General features: G+C 40.4%; 1 protein-coding gene across 1 annotated transcript in view; it reads left to right on the forward strand.

Annotated features, from left to right (window-relative positions):
- dab1b (DAB adaptor protein 1b) overlaps positions 1-17,314 on the forward strand; it is an 85,591-nt gene that overhangs the window by 35,765 nt on the left and 32,512 nt on the right. Inside the window, exons 3-7 of the mRNA XM_036216269.1 lie at positions 3,357-3,496; positions 9,170-9,268; positions 13,031-13,162; positions 15,900-16,019; positions 16,230-16,268. Coding sequence (XP_036072162.1) covers positions 3,357-3,496; positions 9,170-9,268; positions 13,031-13,162; positions 15,900-16,019; positions 16,230-16,268 — 530 coding nt within the window. The remainder of the gene's footprint in view (positions 1-3,356; positions 3,497-9,169; positions 9,269-13,030; positions 13,163-15,899; positions 16,020-16,229; positions 16,269-17,314) is intronic.

Consider the following 17,314-nt stretch of genomic DNA (forward strand, 5'->3'; position numbering starts at 1 on the left):
GGTTTATTTGTAACCTGCTGGTTTTAGAGAGGATGGAAAAGCCACCTCAACCTTTGATCTGGACTCCACCATCCTGAGCGTGCGCGAGGCGACAGGCGTCAGTGGAAGAAAAAGGCATCTTTTCCGCACGAAGACTTCCAGAGACAGACTCTGAAAGGGGAGACGGCCATCTGCCTCCACCAGTTGGGGGTTGAAAGGACCGGGAAGAGACTGACACAGGAACATTAGGTCAGGGACACCAGCAATTAAAATAAGGAGAGAGACACGCTTGTGAATCATGAAGGACATAAAACGGGAGTAAAGAGACCAGAGTGATGATGGACTCCCGTTGGATCATGGCCACATTCTATGGGTCCAGTTGCAAAGAAACTATCTGAACCTATATAGAATAAAACAGCCTAATGCTTCATATTGAATGTCTAATGTGCATGGCCGGAGCTATGGGGGGGCAAGAGGGGGCAGCAGACCCCCAGCAAAAATCTTTTCCCCCACACTTTGAGCAAGTATCATTATTGACAAATATTAAGAAGTCATCACTAAAAGCTTCTTTGAACATTGCAAAATAACTATTAAAATACAATTAACATTAAATACGCACTCCAATGACAATTCTGTCGGGGTGCGATCGGCTACAATTCTGTTTCATCCACTTGCAGACAAATAGATCCATTAATGTCTTCAATTTCCTCATCTGAGCTGGACTCTGGCTCAAAACTAAACAATTGCATATTTCAAATATTTCTAATGTTTTTTTTGTTGTTTGTTTTTTGCTACGCTAACGTTAGCTTAGGCTTAAGAGGTGCTACCAGCTAGCGGTAGAGAGTGTAAACAAAGGAATGCTGGGAAATTAGCACAGCTAACTTCCACACCAACAAACCAGAATCAAATTTTTAATGAGCTCTTCAAAATCTAAAATTTAAAGAAACCACCCTTCTCAAGTCATCTGCCCCCCTCCCGCCTCTTATTTAAGACGTTCTAGCTTCACCCCTGTATATATGTAAAATGCATTGGTGAATCTTGGCAGATGGGCGATAATGACACAAAGACACACTCTCAGGAGCGTTCAAAGGTTAAGCTGCCTCGGTGCTCGAATCCTCAACAAAAAGTTTCGTGTTGCCAAGTCCTCATATCTGGAGGGGCACTTCTGACTCTCCATCTGTTGCCATCTGCGCATTCGCTGTCCCCATTCTTGCGTGGCAGAGAGACTGTCTCAACTGTGTGCATAGGAGACAAACCCCGAAACAATATGGAGCGAGATGAACCGCCTTCTCCGTGGCTGCGGCTCGCATAACCTGCGAGACAAAAAAAAACAAAACAAAAAAAACACTCATCCTGGATCTTAATCAAACATTTGATTTCATGATTTAAAAGAAAAAATGATGAAGGTGTCAATAGGAGGATGCAGAAAGTCCCTGGATGTGTACGCCTCAAAGCACCAGGACTCATTTCTCGCATGTTGCAATAATTTAGGCAACCTGCTACTAGACAAATTATGACTTTCAGGCTTTCAGGGAACCAAAAAAAGGCTATTCAACCGTAGGTTGTTGTAAATCTAGGAAGCCAAAGGAATAGGAGTCACATCCTGTCACCTTTTTCTTCCTCTCGTCTTCTCTACAGTGTGTCACAACATGAAACAGCATGCCCCACAGCTCTTTAGTTTTCAAATACAGCACACTCACAGTCATCTTGATCTAAACCCAGAGCACGTAGCGTACGAGTTATGCCACTGAATCAAGCCTGAATTCATACGCAAGCCCTAGTTTTCTTTTTTCTATGGCTTTAATTTGAATCGTGAAGCTCTAAATCTCTCCTGAAGTGCTTCATGGGGGAAATGGCGTGCTGTATGTAAAGGAACAAATGGCACAGAACATCTGGTTTGAGCTCATCTGAGAGAGTTGCACTCAATTGGAGCGATTGTGTTTAAAATGCATCTGGAGCAGCATGCATTTTACATTAGCGTATGAGTCAGGAAGATCGGGGCAGAATACATAATACCGCCCGAACAGACTGTATGTACGAGGCTTGGTTTGAACGGAATAATGATCACAGCAGCACGCCCTTTGTGTCCTGCTGGGTCTTTAAGCATGTTTGTCATTTTGTGCAGTGTTTCTGCATGTCTGCTCTGTGCGTACACCAGCTCGCTGCTTAAAGCTCACAAGTGGCTCCGCAGTACACTGTATAAGGCTCATTATCCACTGGAAAAGAAACCCGTCTGAATGAGACCCAGATTTGACATTCACTTGCTTCAAGACTTTAATGACTTTAGCATCTGTACTTTAGTCCTCCCCCACTTTAGAGAATACGGCCCTCATGAATAAGTGAGAGGGTTGCACAGCCAAGACAAGCACTTACAATTTTTTTTTCCCCATTTGCACAAGCCCCTTAATTTGATCTTTTCTAATTTTACTCGTTTTTCCGTGGAATTGAGTTGGGGAGCATGCAGAATGGCTTGGAATAATGTTTGTTTTCAGAAAAAGTGTGCCGATTTTGGTGCATTATGTATTACGGCGAGTCCGTTAGGGAGGTTCTACCGTACCCAGCCTCCTTAGTGTGCTGCTTACTGATGAATTGGACGGTCTCCTGACCTAGATTTGAGCGAGGAAGGGCCCTGGAAACTGTTAAATTCTCCAAGGTGCCGGTAACCTTGATTCGAAATCCTGCTGTCTCTTTGTGTGAGTGCGACATGGAGCCTGTGTGTTGCCAGGCCGGGAACGGTTGATATACATTTTAGACGCAGGAGATATTGCTGGAGGCTGGCATCCACATAACCAAAACTGTATGTCAGAGTCGGAGCCGAGACCAAATGAGAAAGGTGTCAGTGTCAAGGAGATGTCACCGCGACTGCATAGACAGAATAATCAGTAATAGGCAAGGGAAGGTGAGGATGTGAAGCCTGAGGCCTTGAACGCGCACGTACACATGTGCACACACACATATCCCTCCTACCACCTTCGCACTACAATCCATCAAACAGGGAGGGCTGTGGTGGATTGAGGGTAATCACCGAAGCGAGAGGATTCGTCTCAATAGCAGCCATTCAAGCCGGTTTGTCACCACCAATAGCACCCATGGGAACGAAGGGCATGGGTGCAACAGACTAGCAAGCCCACCAGCTGGCTCAGCTGCCCAGAAACCCCCTGACCACCCTTTTGTTCCTGAATGCCCCTCTGTGCTCGCTAATAGTCGGCGGCGGTGACCTCAAGGTTCCCACGAACAATCATTATCCAACTTTTGCCGCCCTTTTGAGTTTGATTTCCTTTCCGTCTCTGCCTCTTGTTCTGCATCGGGATATTTATCCAGGAGAATGGGATAGCAGACTGCCATCGCTTTAATTTCTCCTCTCATCCTCCCTTCAGGTCAGGACCGCACTGAGGCGGGGCTTATCAAGCGTTTCCGCGGAGATGGTGTGCGCTACAAGGCCAAGTTGATCGGGATTGATGAGGTGACGGCGGCGCGTGGGGACAAGCTGTGCCAGGACTCCATGATGAAGCTAAAGGTGCAGACTTGTGTGTGTGTTTGTGTGTTTGTGCGTCTGCAGGGACACCACTGAGCTTCCTGTTTCATCCAAGGCTGATTTAGAAAAGACATGCTCGGCCATGACTGCATTGTCTTCAGAGTGAGTCACGGGAGCTGTCCTCTCCTGTGTGACTCACTGGAGATCTGTATGAAGTGATCAGATAGAGCAAATGAAAGCCCGGAGCTGCTCGTCGCAGAACGAGACAGACACCTTATTAGTCACACAAAATGTTCTGCAAAAATCCAAGCACCATCACATATCAAACCCAGCCTCCTTTCATTTCCTTGTTCTTCTTTTATTTCCAGAAAAATCTTTTCTACCCCCTCCCCAGTTTAACCCCCAATTAGTCTACCCCCCCTTGTGTTTCCTCATGTCACTCACAGCCTGCTATTTTTACAACAAGGTCCGCGATGCCACACTTGTGGCACATATGCAAGCTGCGATAACGTGACCCAGATAACACTTTAGCCAGCACTCTTTGCAACATCTTTTAAGTGAATTAGGTCAAATTAAGCCCTACAGTTGCAAGCGAAGCCAAGAAGCAGTCTGCATCCCTGTGATTGTGGATGAACTGATATTCCTAAAGTTGTTCATGCAGCGTTCAATGAGGACAAAAGTTCCTATAAAAAAAAAGAAACACAAATGTGCTTCAGTTTGAACTAAAAGTAGTGTGTGAAGCACTTGTTTGTGGGTCACAAAAATACTTCTGCATCTTTAAACCGTCCGTTGTCAATCACCAGATTGTAAATTTTGCATCATTTAAAGACCCACTTTAGTATAAAAATTGTGTTTTTAAACATGTTCTTTTGATGATACAGAACATATATGAAGAAAATTACTGTATTTTCTGGACTCCGGAGTCGCTCTGGAGTATAAGTCGCACTTTTATGAGAAAAGTCCAACATTTATGAACAAATTCAAGCTTGACGTAACGTTGCATTTGACACCAAACGCTATTCATGCATCGAATTCGAGTCCGCTGAATCTTTTGATGTGCATCAAATGCAATGCTTGTCCAAAGATGCGGAGAAGCTATCTTTTAGCTTCATCACTATTATGGAAGCTTTGACTGTATTTCTTATTTAAAATACACAGAAGATACGGTTGATGTTCAGAGGTTAAGATTATTTATTTTAAGGAGCTCCACAAAAGCATCTATAATCATCTCTCCATTCTGGGTTCAGGACAGCAGTTTTTTTCTTTTTCTTACGGTGATCGTTACCTTCTAGCCTGCAGGAGCTGCATCTGAGTGACGGTGTTTTTAGCTGCTCTTCTGTCTGTTTGTAACCCAGTTTGATGCCTTCCTGCATTACTCCAAGGAGAGAAAAATAAAAACAATAATAATAATAATGTCTTGATGCAAATAAGAAAAACATCATAACGCCCATGAGGAGAATTATTAGATTTTCAGCAACGTTTGTTTTGAACGGAACTTCTTCTTCTGCGTATCTGTCAGCTGACAGCAGCAAATACTGATACACAAACCTACAGCGAAAAAAAACGCGACCTATGGTCCTGAAAATACGGTAAGCTTAAAAATGCATTTCTGAGTATTTATTAATTCAAATCTTTATTAATCAGGAGCAGACAAAAACACGCCCTTTGAAAAAGCTTGTAGGTGAAACGTAGACACTACTACAGCAAGCCACAAGCTCATCTAAGGGGGCTAATCTGATGCATCCACTCCAAATCGTACGTCTTTGTTTTCCTCGTCTGAGCTGGCATCCGGCTCAAAGTGTATGGCTGGTTAGCTCCAATACTGCTCGCCATTTCTGTTGCACCTCGTATGTGATGCTGGGGTTGTTAGGAGCTGTAAGATAGCAGGAGAGAGTGTAAACAAAGGGATGATGGAAAGTGGGGGGGGGGTAACTTCACCCCAACAGCCCCACAACTCAGAGACAAATTTCTAATGAGCTCCTGCTGCTCTGTAGAAACTATGTCCTAGATAACAACAGTTTTTTTAGATTTTAGCTAAGAACCGCTTCATTATAATTTAAAGAACACTGGAAATGCTTTAAAAATAGATCAAAAGATGATCAGAGTGAAATTTTAAACGCCATCAGCATAAAGAGCAGATGCAAGAAAATGAGCTATTATGTTGTACAATGTGGAGAAACATTTTAAAATGTAGTCATGTCTGCCACATTAATAATTTTAACATTCTGGCAGTGATAAATATTGTGGCAAAGGACTAAACTAAATCTGAAACATCCATCCGCCCATCCATACATCTTCTGAACCCTGTGAATCCCTTTTGGGGTCCCTGGGTGCTGGAGCCATTGCCTACTACAGTTAAGCGAAGGTAAAGAACACCCTAGACAAGTTGCGAGTTTCTCGTAGGGCCAGACAGGAATCTTACATGGTAAAAAAAAGTCTGCATCGAAAGGGCTACAAATTCCTTTTTCTAAAACAAACTTCAAAGCACTCAGGCTTTTAGAAAACAGAAGTAAGTCATGCATTTAAAAAATATTAATAAGCATAAATAATAAGTAAAGTAAATCTAATTGAGAGTAGAATTGAGATCCAAGTTTCACCAAATACTGAAGAGATAAAAACATCAAGAGAACTGTTTTGGAAATGTTGCTTCCCTTGGAAACTATTATCAGTTAAATATGTTTCGCTGGCATCAAAGGAGAGCGTCATAGATCCACCCAGGATTGATCCACTTCAGTTCTGTTTTTTTTTCCCGTGAATTGTGACTAAGCTGTCTCTTCTGTGAAAATATATACAGAAGGACTAAATGTTTTCAAAAGAGCCTAAATGTTATGGTAAGATGCCCTGAACGAAGCATAAAAAATATAACTCTTAAAAAAATCTATTTATTTAATTATTACGTTTTGAAAAACAAGCAGGATCACTTGTACAAATAAAATCATAAAGTTTGTTATGGGAAGATATTTAAATTTTCTCTTGCATTCTCGCTGCAGATTGTCACAAAAATGTCGTGGCTCTCTCCATGACTAAAAATGAGGCCAAACTACACTTGAATGAGATATTTTCTGTAAATTCACACAAGACCTTCCCAAGTGGGCCATTCCGCCTTGATGTTTAGCAAAACTTGAGCTTTATTAGTACACAAGAGAGAACTATAAATTTGCCAGCTATAAAAATTTTAAGCCAGAAAATTCTAGCAAAATGTTAAATATGTGTCTATTTATAAATATATGAAACATGTTGAGTTAAGGAAAGAAAGAATGTATGTATATATGTACATGTGTATGTAATATACCACATAAATATATAGTACAATAATAGTCTATAAATACATATATATATAGACAGTGTTCCCCTATGTTTTTATTTGTAGTTTCACATATTTGCAGATTTTTTCCGTTACGTGACTCTTCCAGTTTGTCACAAAAACTCAGATAACTCAAGACGCTTGTATGAAATTTTTGCGTCCAAAGGAAGTGTTGCAGTACTGAGGTCTATCTTTCTCCTGGAAGACAGCAGAGATGAAGAGCACACCAGCCCATCAGCTACTACTCCCCTCCCCCACTCTCCATGCCCCTGCATGGAGAAATGGCATCAGCTGATTCAGAAGCAACAAAAATCCTAATGTGCTGAAAAAGATAATAGCGCAGGATAATTATCATCCCCACAGGTGTTTATTATTTGATGGAGGAAGCACGAGCTCCTGCTTTTAAGGCACAGAGAAACAGACTGACACTTCTCATCTCCGCTGTAAAGTAACGCTGTTGTACAGTATTTTGTTCTGAATTTAAAAAAAAAGAACTCTTTATGTTGAGCAATACTAAAATGTTGTTTAATAAATGTTTACAAAGCCCGATCAGAAGTGTTTTTGAGTATGGATCCATAATGAACATACTTCTGCCGAAGGGGGTGGGGGGTCTCCGTATTAGCGGATTCTGTGTTTTTGCGGATGTCTCTGCTCCTTAACCACAGCAATAAGGGGGGAATACTGTGTATATATATAATTATATCTCATTTACCATTTTGACGTGCCAGACGTGCATTTTATCAGGTTTTGTAAAGTTCTGCTATCCCGCTGTTACGGAACTTTAACTGGAAAACGTGTAGCCTTTTTCTTTCACGTTGCTGTTATGTGTTCTGACCATCGACTAGATAAGACTATTAGACCGAGTGAGTGTGACATCATCCATAGAAAATGTCTTACTTCTAGCTCAGATGAAATGAAATCAATTCATTTGCCATATTTATGCAATTTGGACACCTCCATGCATAGCCATGGAACCAGGTGACATCAGTAAGCAGTGATTGGTCTGAATTGGCCTGAGTAAACGTTTCTATGGCAACCATTCTCCCCAATCAATACTGAGTTTGTTAAAAGGCCACACCCTTACCACTTGGAAGTGCGCTGAGGAGAATCCGTCAGTCAGATGTTTTGAACACTCGACGTGAGATAACCTACTTTTATTGGGACATCTGATTGGTCAGTTTATAACTTGATTAACTTGCACTGCATCAAACATATGAAAAAAAAATTAGGATATAGCAAAAACATGTTAACATGTTAAAAATATATCAGAGCAAGAATGGTTATTCTGATAAATAGAATGACTGAGTAATAGCTGTTTATTTTTCAATTTTTGGGACCAGCGGGTACTTCCTGTTTGGAACACAAGGGGGTAGGGGTCACTTAGTCCAGTTGTCATATACAGTCAACAATGAGAGCCAATAAAAACATTGTTTCTACATTATATGCAGTAAGCTAGTCTCATGACAAAACTGGGCTTGTGAGTCGATGACCTATTTCATAACATTTCTAGATGGAAGGGAAACGACTTCTGGGCGCTTTGGTCCGACATTTTACACGTCTGTCAGCAGGAGTGTAAACAGGCCGGCTGCTGTTTGGACAGAGGGGGAGAAGAGGGTCTCTATTGAGCTGCCTCTCATCGGACTAATCCACAAACCAGAAAAGCCGATGCTTGACTGACAGCGTCCATTGACTCTCAGCCTGAGTCGATTCACTTCTTTGCTGTCGCCTGTTTCTTTTTGTGCACCTCCTTCTTATGTCATTCCACCACCTTCATTTTCCATGTTTTTCAATGTAAACCTTAATTTTTTTTATTGAAAAAAGCTACAAAGTCTCCTACCACTTGTTATCAGAACTGAGCATGCAATTTTATCAGCGATGGTCTCCCTGTCGTCCTTTTATCTTCACTTTTCCTTTCGTCTCTCAGGCATTTCTTCCATAAAAGACATGTCAAGCGCGCAGGTCGCGTCAAATTGAACACGGGGAAATTTTAATTGTTTTTTTTATCGGAGCAAGGAGAAAGAAGCTGCTGAGATCTATGGGAAGAACGCACTTCAAAGGCTGGAACGGCTGTCCAGTCAGCACTCTGAAGCTGCTGGAGTAAGCTGGTCGCTCGTCAGCGCGCTTCGTTCCGTCAGCAAATCTCACCTCCATTGTTGTTAGCTACCACTCGGGTTTTGTCACAGTGATGCAGCAGACCTACATATGAAGAAGAAAGACGTATTACTAAAATCAGGAAGTGAATTTTCACCAGAAAAAAGTGTCTTATATAACTCCTTTCCTGACTCCTCACCAACAATCGTGAAGCTGTCAATCTTACCTGAGCGGGAAGACATCTGTGGCTGACGAAGTCTTCCATGCCAAGCTCACATCCTTTCATCTCCTCATGTCGTTCTCCTTTTAATCTCCTGCAGGGAATGGCTTCCTCAGCACGTTCCAAGGGGGAACACAAGCAGAGAGTCTTCTTGACGGTCTCATTTGGAGGGATCAAGATTTACTGTGAAAGATCGGGGGTGAGTAGGATGTCAGGCTGCGAGCCGCCTAGTGACATCATGCATTTGAAGGTCACATCTGTCCACCTTCGAAGGCGCAGCTGCAGAAAGCAATGACAGATTAAATGCCAACTTAGTCAAATTAAACTCACTTTTGATGGAAATGTGACCCATCAGACCACTTTAATCGTTCGTCTTTAGTTATTTTCATGGTTTCAACACTTGTTTGTGAAACAGATGAGCATTTTTCAAACTTTTACAAAAGAATTAGTGTTTGTAAAGTCCTTCAAAGTGTGCTGGAACATGTTGGTAACTAGTTTCAAAATGTGAATAAAAGTCTCAAGTGTTTGTTCAGACAAATGTTTGTGTTAAAAGCTTGTTTATAGACTATAAAGGAAAATGCCTTCCAGAAAACCACTTAGAGAGAAAAAATAATCAAATGTTTGCACAATTTAATTTTCTGCACGCATTCTAATTCATAAACAGACAGAATAAATGTTCGAAGACAGATATTTCTCAGTAAATGGCAGGACCAAAGGATGAATAACAAATGATAATTTATTTTACTTTTAAAAGTAATATAATCAATTTTTCCTCTCTGATTTTTATGTGTTTAGTTTACGAAAAAAAAAATAATAATTTGATTTAAAAAAAATATGCTTTTAACAAAATATATTAAGAGAAAAAAAGCAAGGAATTCCCAATATGTAATCATTTGATCAAAAGTAGTAAAACAATAAAAGCACAAATCAGAGCGAATCTACAAAATGACTTTGATCAACAAGTATTTCCTGTCTGCCAGCTGCCTAAATCATCTACGCTCTTATTTTCACATTTGGTATTCATCCTAAACCCAGCGACTGTGATGTTGTTTTTGATGTAGTTCCCGCTGGTGGATTAGGATTTGCATAATCTGCACTTAAAAGTAAAGAACACACTGTATATTTTTTTTGACAAGCATCACACCAAGAGTCTGAGGATCATAAACCCCCTTTCTGGTGCATGATGTACTTTTTTTTACATTTGCATATCTAAAGCATTGAACTTGAGGTAAACCTTTGAGCCTCACCTTAAACCTGATAGTCTAATTAATATCTTTAACGGTTTTCGTTCCACTTTATTATTTAAATCCTGTTTGAAATTGTCCTTTTTATCGAGAAAAATTATCTATTATTTATCAAGACGAATTAAATATTTAAATAAAGAACCCTAAGTTTAAATTCTTGGTTTGGCACAGAGTTTTACGCCGGATGCCCTTTCTTTATTTTATCCGGGCTGGGGACCTGCACAGGTGGCTAAATAGTTAGGCTGTAGCATGAAAAGTCTTGTCTCAGGGCCCACACTGGACTTATTGCACCCCCTGGTAATCAAACCCTGATTTCCCAGAACCAGTCCTGCACGGTTGCAGATCAGATGGCAGCTGAAAAACAATGGCCATAAGGAAGTCCAGAACTAAAACATCAACACTGCACATTTTTAATGAAAAATACTCTTGTTTTTGGTCAAAAGAGACTAAAATAACAGTTGACCCTAACAGTTAATTTTTTTTTTTTTTAATTTTTAGCTTTGAGCCTTAACACTTCACGTCAAAACCTACAATACTCTTTGACATAACGTAACTTCTTACACGATCAACATGAATTTGCTGATCTGCGGAGAAAAGCACCTCTGTGCTGATGAGCAACACTTGAACCGATATGCAACACATTATTATATGTAAGTGTTTCTGGCGCAAAGCCACATTTCTCCTTGACAGAAAAAGCTGATTCGCGTTGATCGCGTAGAGGGTTGAAGCTAACTGCAGTCAAACATAAACACTGGTCTGTGGCTAAAGCTCCAATGTAAGATCCTTAGCAGTTTTGCAAATCTGCAAACTTTTGTCAGTATTCTTTAATGTAGCGTTAACCCTCTCTTGACACATTTTAAGATAATGCGGAACACTAGAAGAAGTTTTAATTAAAGTGGCTACAAGTCTGAAATCTTGTGGAATTTACGTTTTCAGCTAAAGATTGTTAGCCGCCATCTTGTGTGCCACCTGGTTTTCTTGGAGGAAAGAGCTGTTTGGTTTGTGATGTACACCAACCCTGTTGTTATTGTTTTAGACTACAGACACACAGGCATGAGATGCTCATTCAAGAACACGCTTAACGCAGATTCTTAAGTTTTCAAGTGGCTGGAATTTCCATGCCTTAAAAAAAAATGGCATATATACGTTACTAACGAATCCAACTCCTTGATTGGTCAAAGGATATATATATATATATATATATAGTGTGTATATATATATTTAAATATATGCGCACAGTATATATAAGTAATATATATATATATATATATAAGTATGAATTCTGTATATGTATAAATATATATGTGTGTGTGTGTATATATATATATATATATATATATATATATATATATATATATTTAGTATTTTATTAAACTTTCAGACATATTGCATGATGTATATTGTCACTCATTTGAAATTTGACCTGACAAATGACTGAATTTGGATCTTTCCCTCCCAGTCAAATGGTTTGATTTCCAGTGTGTTGAAGTGATGCTGAAGGAGCTGACTGCTCAGACCCGTCCACCAATAAGCCAACATGAGCAATGTTTATATGAAGCTCTTCTAAGTTGGGGCCTTCTTCCCTGCAGCTAGCTCCGAGGCTTTGCTGATGATTGAGAGGTTCGCCTCTCCCCTCGTCCCAGGCTAGATAGGCCCGCTCTGCTCATCACAGCGCTAATTACTGCTCAGTTCCACCCCTTAATGATCGTTGCTGCTAATGCTAATTACACCACGGCTCCACCTCGGCCATCGTTAGCCTTAAAGTGATAATAATGCAGCGGCATTGTCCCTCAGCTGCCAACTCTCGGGCGACCACCGAGCGCCACCTCCTCCCCCTCCAAAAAAATACCCACTCCTTTGATTTAATCTCCTCCCGGTGATGGCCATGTTTCCCCTGTCATGAGCATTAAGCCTCCCGCCAAAGCTCAACCAGCTTTTGACAAGCTCATTAGTTGTTTTGGAAATCATGCCCCCTAATGCTCCTCATTTTATTTACTGATTACTGGCGGTAAATAACCCTCCACTCCTAATATCCCGGCAGTTGTTTAGGTGCAGGCTGCGCCGAGCACTCACAGGAAAATCATCCTTTATGTAAAGCTGACGTGATTCCCTGCTGAACTGAGGAGTCATATTAGTTTAGTATTTAACATTAATCTAAGGCATTACCAGTGACGGCCCTCGCCTAAAGTACACAAATATTCATAAGAGAGCTCCTCCCTGACGCTTCAGCTTCTGCTAATAGCCGAGCAGCAGGTGGGGCTGACTGAATACATGTCTCCATGTTTTCTGTCACCAAGTCTTTGCACATCAGGAAGTGTATTTAAGAAGTAGGGATTTGTGGGTCTAATTTCATTATTTCCTTTTTGATGTAGCAAACCAGGACACAACAAGTATCCGGATGGATTATATCCTCAATGGCAGGCGATGCTGCTGCTGCTGTGCAGCCGCTATAGTGTCACTGACAGGCTGCTTAGCGGGGATTTGAACATGCTTGGATCTCTCTTTCACTTTCACTCTATGTTGGTTGATTGCATTTGGCTCAACAATATGCAAAGATGTTTAAAGCGGGTTTGACCTACTTTGCTTGTCAACTCAGTGTAAAGCATTGCATTGTGGTTTAAAAACATACATTATGAAAAGGCAAACTATTATCCAACAGTTGAGTTTTAGAAGTGTGCATTTTTTTTAATTAGCCCCTCAATCTGTCTGACATCCAGGTGCTTTTGCATCATCACTCAGTCCATGAGATCAGCTACATTGCCAAGGACACCAGGGACCACCGGGCCTTTGGCTACGTCTGCGGAAAGGAGGGCCACCACAGGTTTGTGGCCATCAAGACCTCCCAGTCTGTAAGTGCTTTACCATACTCTTTATCTGCAAAGTTGCCAAATATTACCCTCCTTTTTTTATGAATAAATCCCGATAATTTCTATTAATTCTCTAAACACACGTGATATAGACCTTTTTAAAGTAGAAATTAATAAAATTAAGTTGATGTTAAACCAAATTAAATACAAAGAAATTACAAATCTTCAGTAAAGTAATGGGTTTTAAGCATTAACATAGTTTTTGCAGAGATTAAGGTGAAAAATAAATCAAATGAAACATCCCAGTTGTAGTTAAAAGCATTTCCTTTGTATTTCTTGAAGCCCATCACTTCCTGTCTGACTCCAGCAAATCAAACAAATCATCCACAACATTCATGACCACTAACTCTGTTGATCACTTTAAATGTCCAAGTGATATCTTCTCCTTTATTAAAGACCACTCCAATGAAAATGATCTTTTAGGTGTTTTTAACATGTTCTTGTGATGATGGAAGAAATATATGAAGAAAATTAAGCCTAAATTGTGATTCTGTGTACTTCTTTAATCATACTGTTTTGAATCAGGGGCAGGTGAAAAAATCTTGTGAAACTATGTCCTAGAAATGACACAGGTTTGGGGATTTTGGCTAAAAACGGCATCATCATAATTAAAAGACCACTGGAAATACTTTGAAAATAGATCAAAAGATGATTGGAGTGGGACTTTATTAGATAGTTGAATAAAGCTTTAGGTTGATGGTTCAGTTTGAGCTAGATTGTGCAGACCATTTGTTTACTTCACCAAAGAGTTTATGTACTGTATGTTTAATTACAAATAAATGTAGAAAAAAAGCTAATTTCTTGTTGCTCTAAGGGTTACTCTGTGTAAGTATTTGTCCATTTAACTGCGAGTAGTTAGCTGACATGTCTAGACGATTACAAATACAACTGCCACCGTTTAATGGGGAAGCATCAGTAGAATCTTCAAGATTTCATGGCACCGACCAATTTTTTTGAAAATTGTTGGCATAGTCTTGACTGTTGGCGGGGGCAAACAGGCGGCTGTCCATCACAATTTTACTCCAACCCCTCATATATAGACGAATGGTTCAGGTCCCCTCTGTGTCACACTGCTTTTTATATACCAGGGCTACCAGGTAGCTGGCGGCCGGCGGCACTTGATATGGTCAACTGCCGTCTGGAGACATTTACTCATCGTCCAATCAGTGCTTCTGCCAGTTGGCAATCCGCCCTGTGGCCGCCCAGCTGTCACCCGATTTCATATTAGCGTCATCCCTGCTTGTCACTGGTCTGCCACCGCACAACCTTGAAATGTGCCCCGGTAGCCACTGACCGATTATCAACTTTTAGAGAAAAATTGTGCGGTTGCCATAAAATGTTACCTTTTTCCTCAAACCTCTACAGCCACACGTGGCATGTAGAAATGCAACTGCCGCCTCTCAAGTACAAATGTCGCTGCGCCGCCTGCGGAATTTGCTGAAAAACCTATACTTTGGTCGCCACGTGGTGGCACTTGGGGATATATGATCATCGTCTTAAGCTACGTTCACTCCACCTCTGGCAACAAAGTGGCCACTTTCAATGACAGTCCATGTAACCCTTGTAAAAGTGTGTTTTGGGTTTTCACGTTAAAAACAAAGCGAGTCTTTACAACCGTTTTTGGGGCTCTGCGTGTGTCGCATTGGAATACCAGGTCACACTTTGACCAGTCAGGGACTATAATTTGGTAGTGACATATGGATTTAGTTTTTCTGGTTGACCCAGACCACAGACATATTATTTCATTGGACAAAATAAGGTGTTGATGTCACCCATAGAAAATGCCTTACCCCTGGCCCTCGCAAAATCAGGCCAAAGCCGTTACCGTGGCTTCCTGATCGTCTGCCGTCATTTTGAAACCGTAAGAGTGATTGGTCCGAATCGGCCTGAGTCATGTTCTTGTGACTTTTTTTGTCTATCAAAATAAAGATGACATGATGGTAATCCATCTTTGACATTGCAAAGATGCTAGCAATGAGCCAAATCGTTATTCGTTTTGTGCACCGCTGCGACATTTTGCACCAAGCCTCTTCCATCTGTTTGTAGTGGACATATGCTAGAAAACAGTAGAAAAAGAAAGAGAAGAACATGCTGCTGCCATTCAAGAACATGTTTTTAACATATTCTTGAATGTGCGTCAAATGCCTGGTATATATGTCGCTTTACAGCTCAGTGGCCAGTGGTAGAGTGTCCCCCCTGAGATTGGAAGGTCATGGGTTCAAATCCCAGCCGAGTCATACCATAGACTCTAAAAATTGGACCCAGTGCTTCTCTGCTTGACACTCAGCACTAAGGAGTTGGACTGGGGTTTAAACCACCAAATGCTTCCTGAGCACGGCTGTGTCTGCAGCTCACCACTCCCCCAGGGGATGGGTCAAATGCAGAGAACAAATTTCACAAACCTAGGTACGTGACAACTAGTAGGACTTTATATTATATCTGAATTACCTGATGTTCCTGGCAGAAAAAGTAACTTTTTGCTATAAAATCTCAACACTGTTAATAGTATCTTTTTATATCATTAGAACACAGGAGTAGGATTACAAAATATGAGAAACTTTCAACTGATAATCCTTTCAAGAGTCTTTGAAGATCCTTCCTTTTAATTATTAATAGTCAAAGACGCAGAATGAAGTGAAATGGCCGAGCTGACTACTTCCAGTTGTGTCTTCAAAAAAGAACAGCTTCCTCCTCACTTTTTCCTTCTCCTCTCATCCAGGCGGAGCCTCTCATCTTCGACCTGCGCGACCTCTTTACACTCATCTATGACATTAAACAGAGAGAGGAGATGGAGAAGAAGGCGCAGAAGGACAAACACTGTGAGCAGGCCGTTTACCAGGTCCGACTGAGCTTTTGCTTCTCTCGTTACAAGTTCATTGTTATTCAGGCAACAGTTAATTGGATGAGGAAGCGCATTTGATTTATATTCATTCCTCAGTAAAAAAAATGTGCTCTTTTACCATGAAGAAAAAAAAGAACATATTTTCCTTCTTATTTTCTAATGAGGCTTGAAAAACATAGTCAGTCCACTGTTCTTCTTCCAACACAGACCATCCTCGAAGATGAAGCGGATGACCCAGTTTACCAGGTAAGCAGGAACCACGTGCTGCTCCCTTTTGAGTCCGTCCTTGTTTCACTGGTTTTCACACTTTAAAACATGAAAGAAAAAACGTTTAATCCTTAATTTATATCTCCTCCAGCCGCTGATCTGCTTGATTAATGATTCATATAATTGCATCATTCCAGTAATACACAGTAGACCATAGTCAAGAGTTTTGTTCAACCATTCAACCCTCATTCTGGCCAGTGCAATGTTGTTAAATCATATGATTTGAGTGGATTTGTGTTACTGTTCTAATTTATTCTGAACACACGCCCCCACCCACCTGACTGGATGTTCTCCACCCCCCTCCTCCTTTTTTTTTGCCCTGCATTGATTTGGCTGAACATTAGTGGGTTTTTTCTGTGTTTCTGCTCACACTGAAGACAGACAACTCTAACTCTTACTCTGAATTCAGTTTTGCTCTCGGGCAGGTCGCCTGTCTTCCTGCTCTTCAACTGTGATGTTTATGAAGCCATTTCATTTGCAGCTTTGGTTTAACCCTGATGCAAAAGAATAATAAAAAAATAAAGAAGTTAATCGTTTGACATTTTGGAAAATATTTTAAATAGTTTAATTTAATATGAGAAGATAAATACTATTTTGTTGCACTTATATAAAATAATGTCTTGAACTTTGAAAAATATTTATTGAAAGACTAATTAAATCAGCTGTACAAATGGTTTAAACTTTAAGACTCCATTTAAGTGGAAATTTCCAAAAATTAACACGGTTATTATCTTGGTTTATTTATAAATGTAGTTTTAAGGACATACAAAACAGAATTAATATTTGCAAAATTTGATGTTCAGCTGGAGGCAGTATTAGCCTAAAAAGAAGTACTGGAAGAAAAATTAAAATGCACCAAAAATAATTTATTGGACTTCTTGTTCTCCTGCAGTGATACGTTGAGATTAACTTCATTCTGTTTGCCAAAAGATACTTTCAATTTTATTTTTATTTTTTTTATTTATAATTGAAAATGTGTCATGGGAACAAAATTTTTGATTACTTTTTCCACACAGCTCCTTAAT

Source organism: Oryzias melastigma, linkage group LG17 (genome assembly GCF_002922805.2).
Source record: "Oryzias melastigma strain HK-1 linkage group LG17, ASM292280v2, whole genome shotgun sequence".
Classification (NCBI taxonomy): Eukaryota; Metazoa; Chordata; class Actinopteri; order Beloniformes; family Adrianichthyidae; genus Oryzias; species Oryzias melastigma.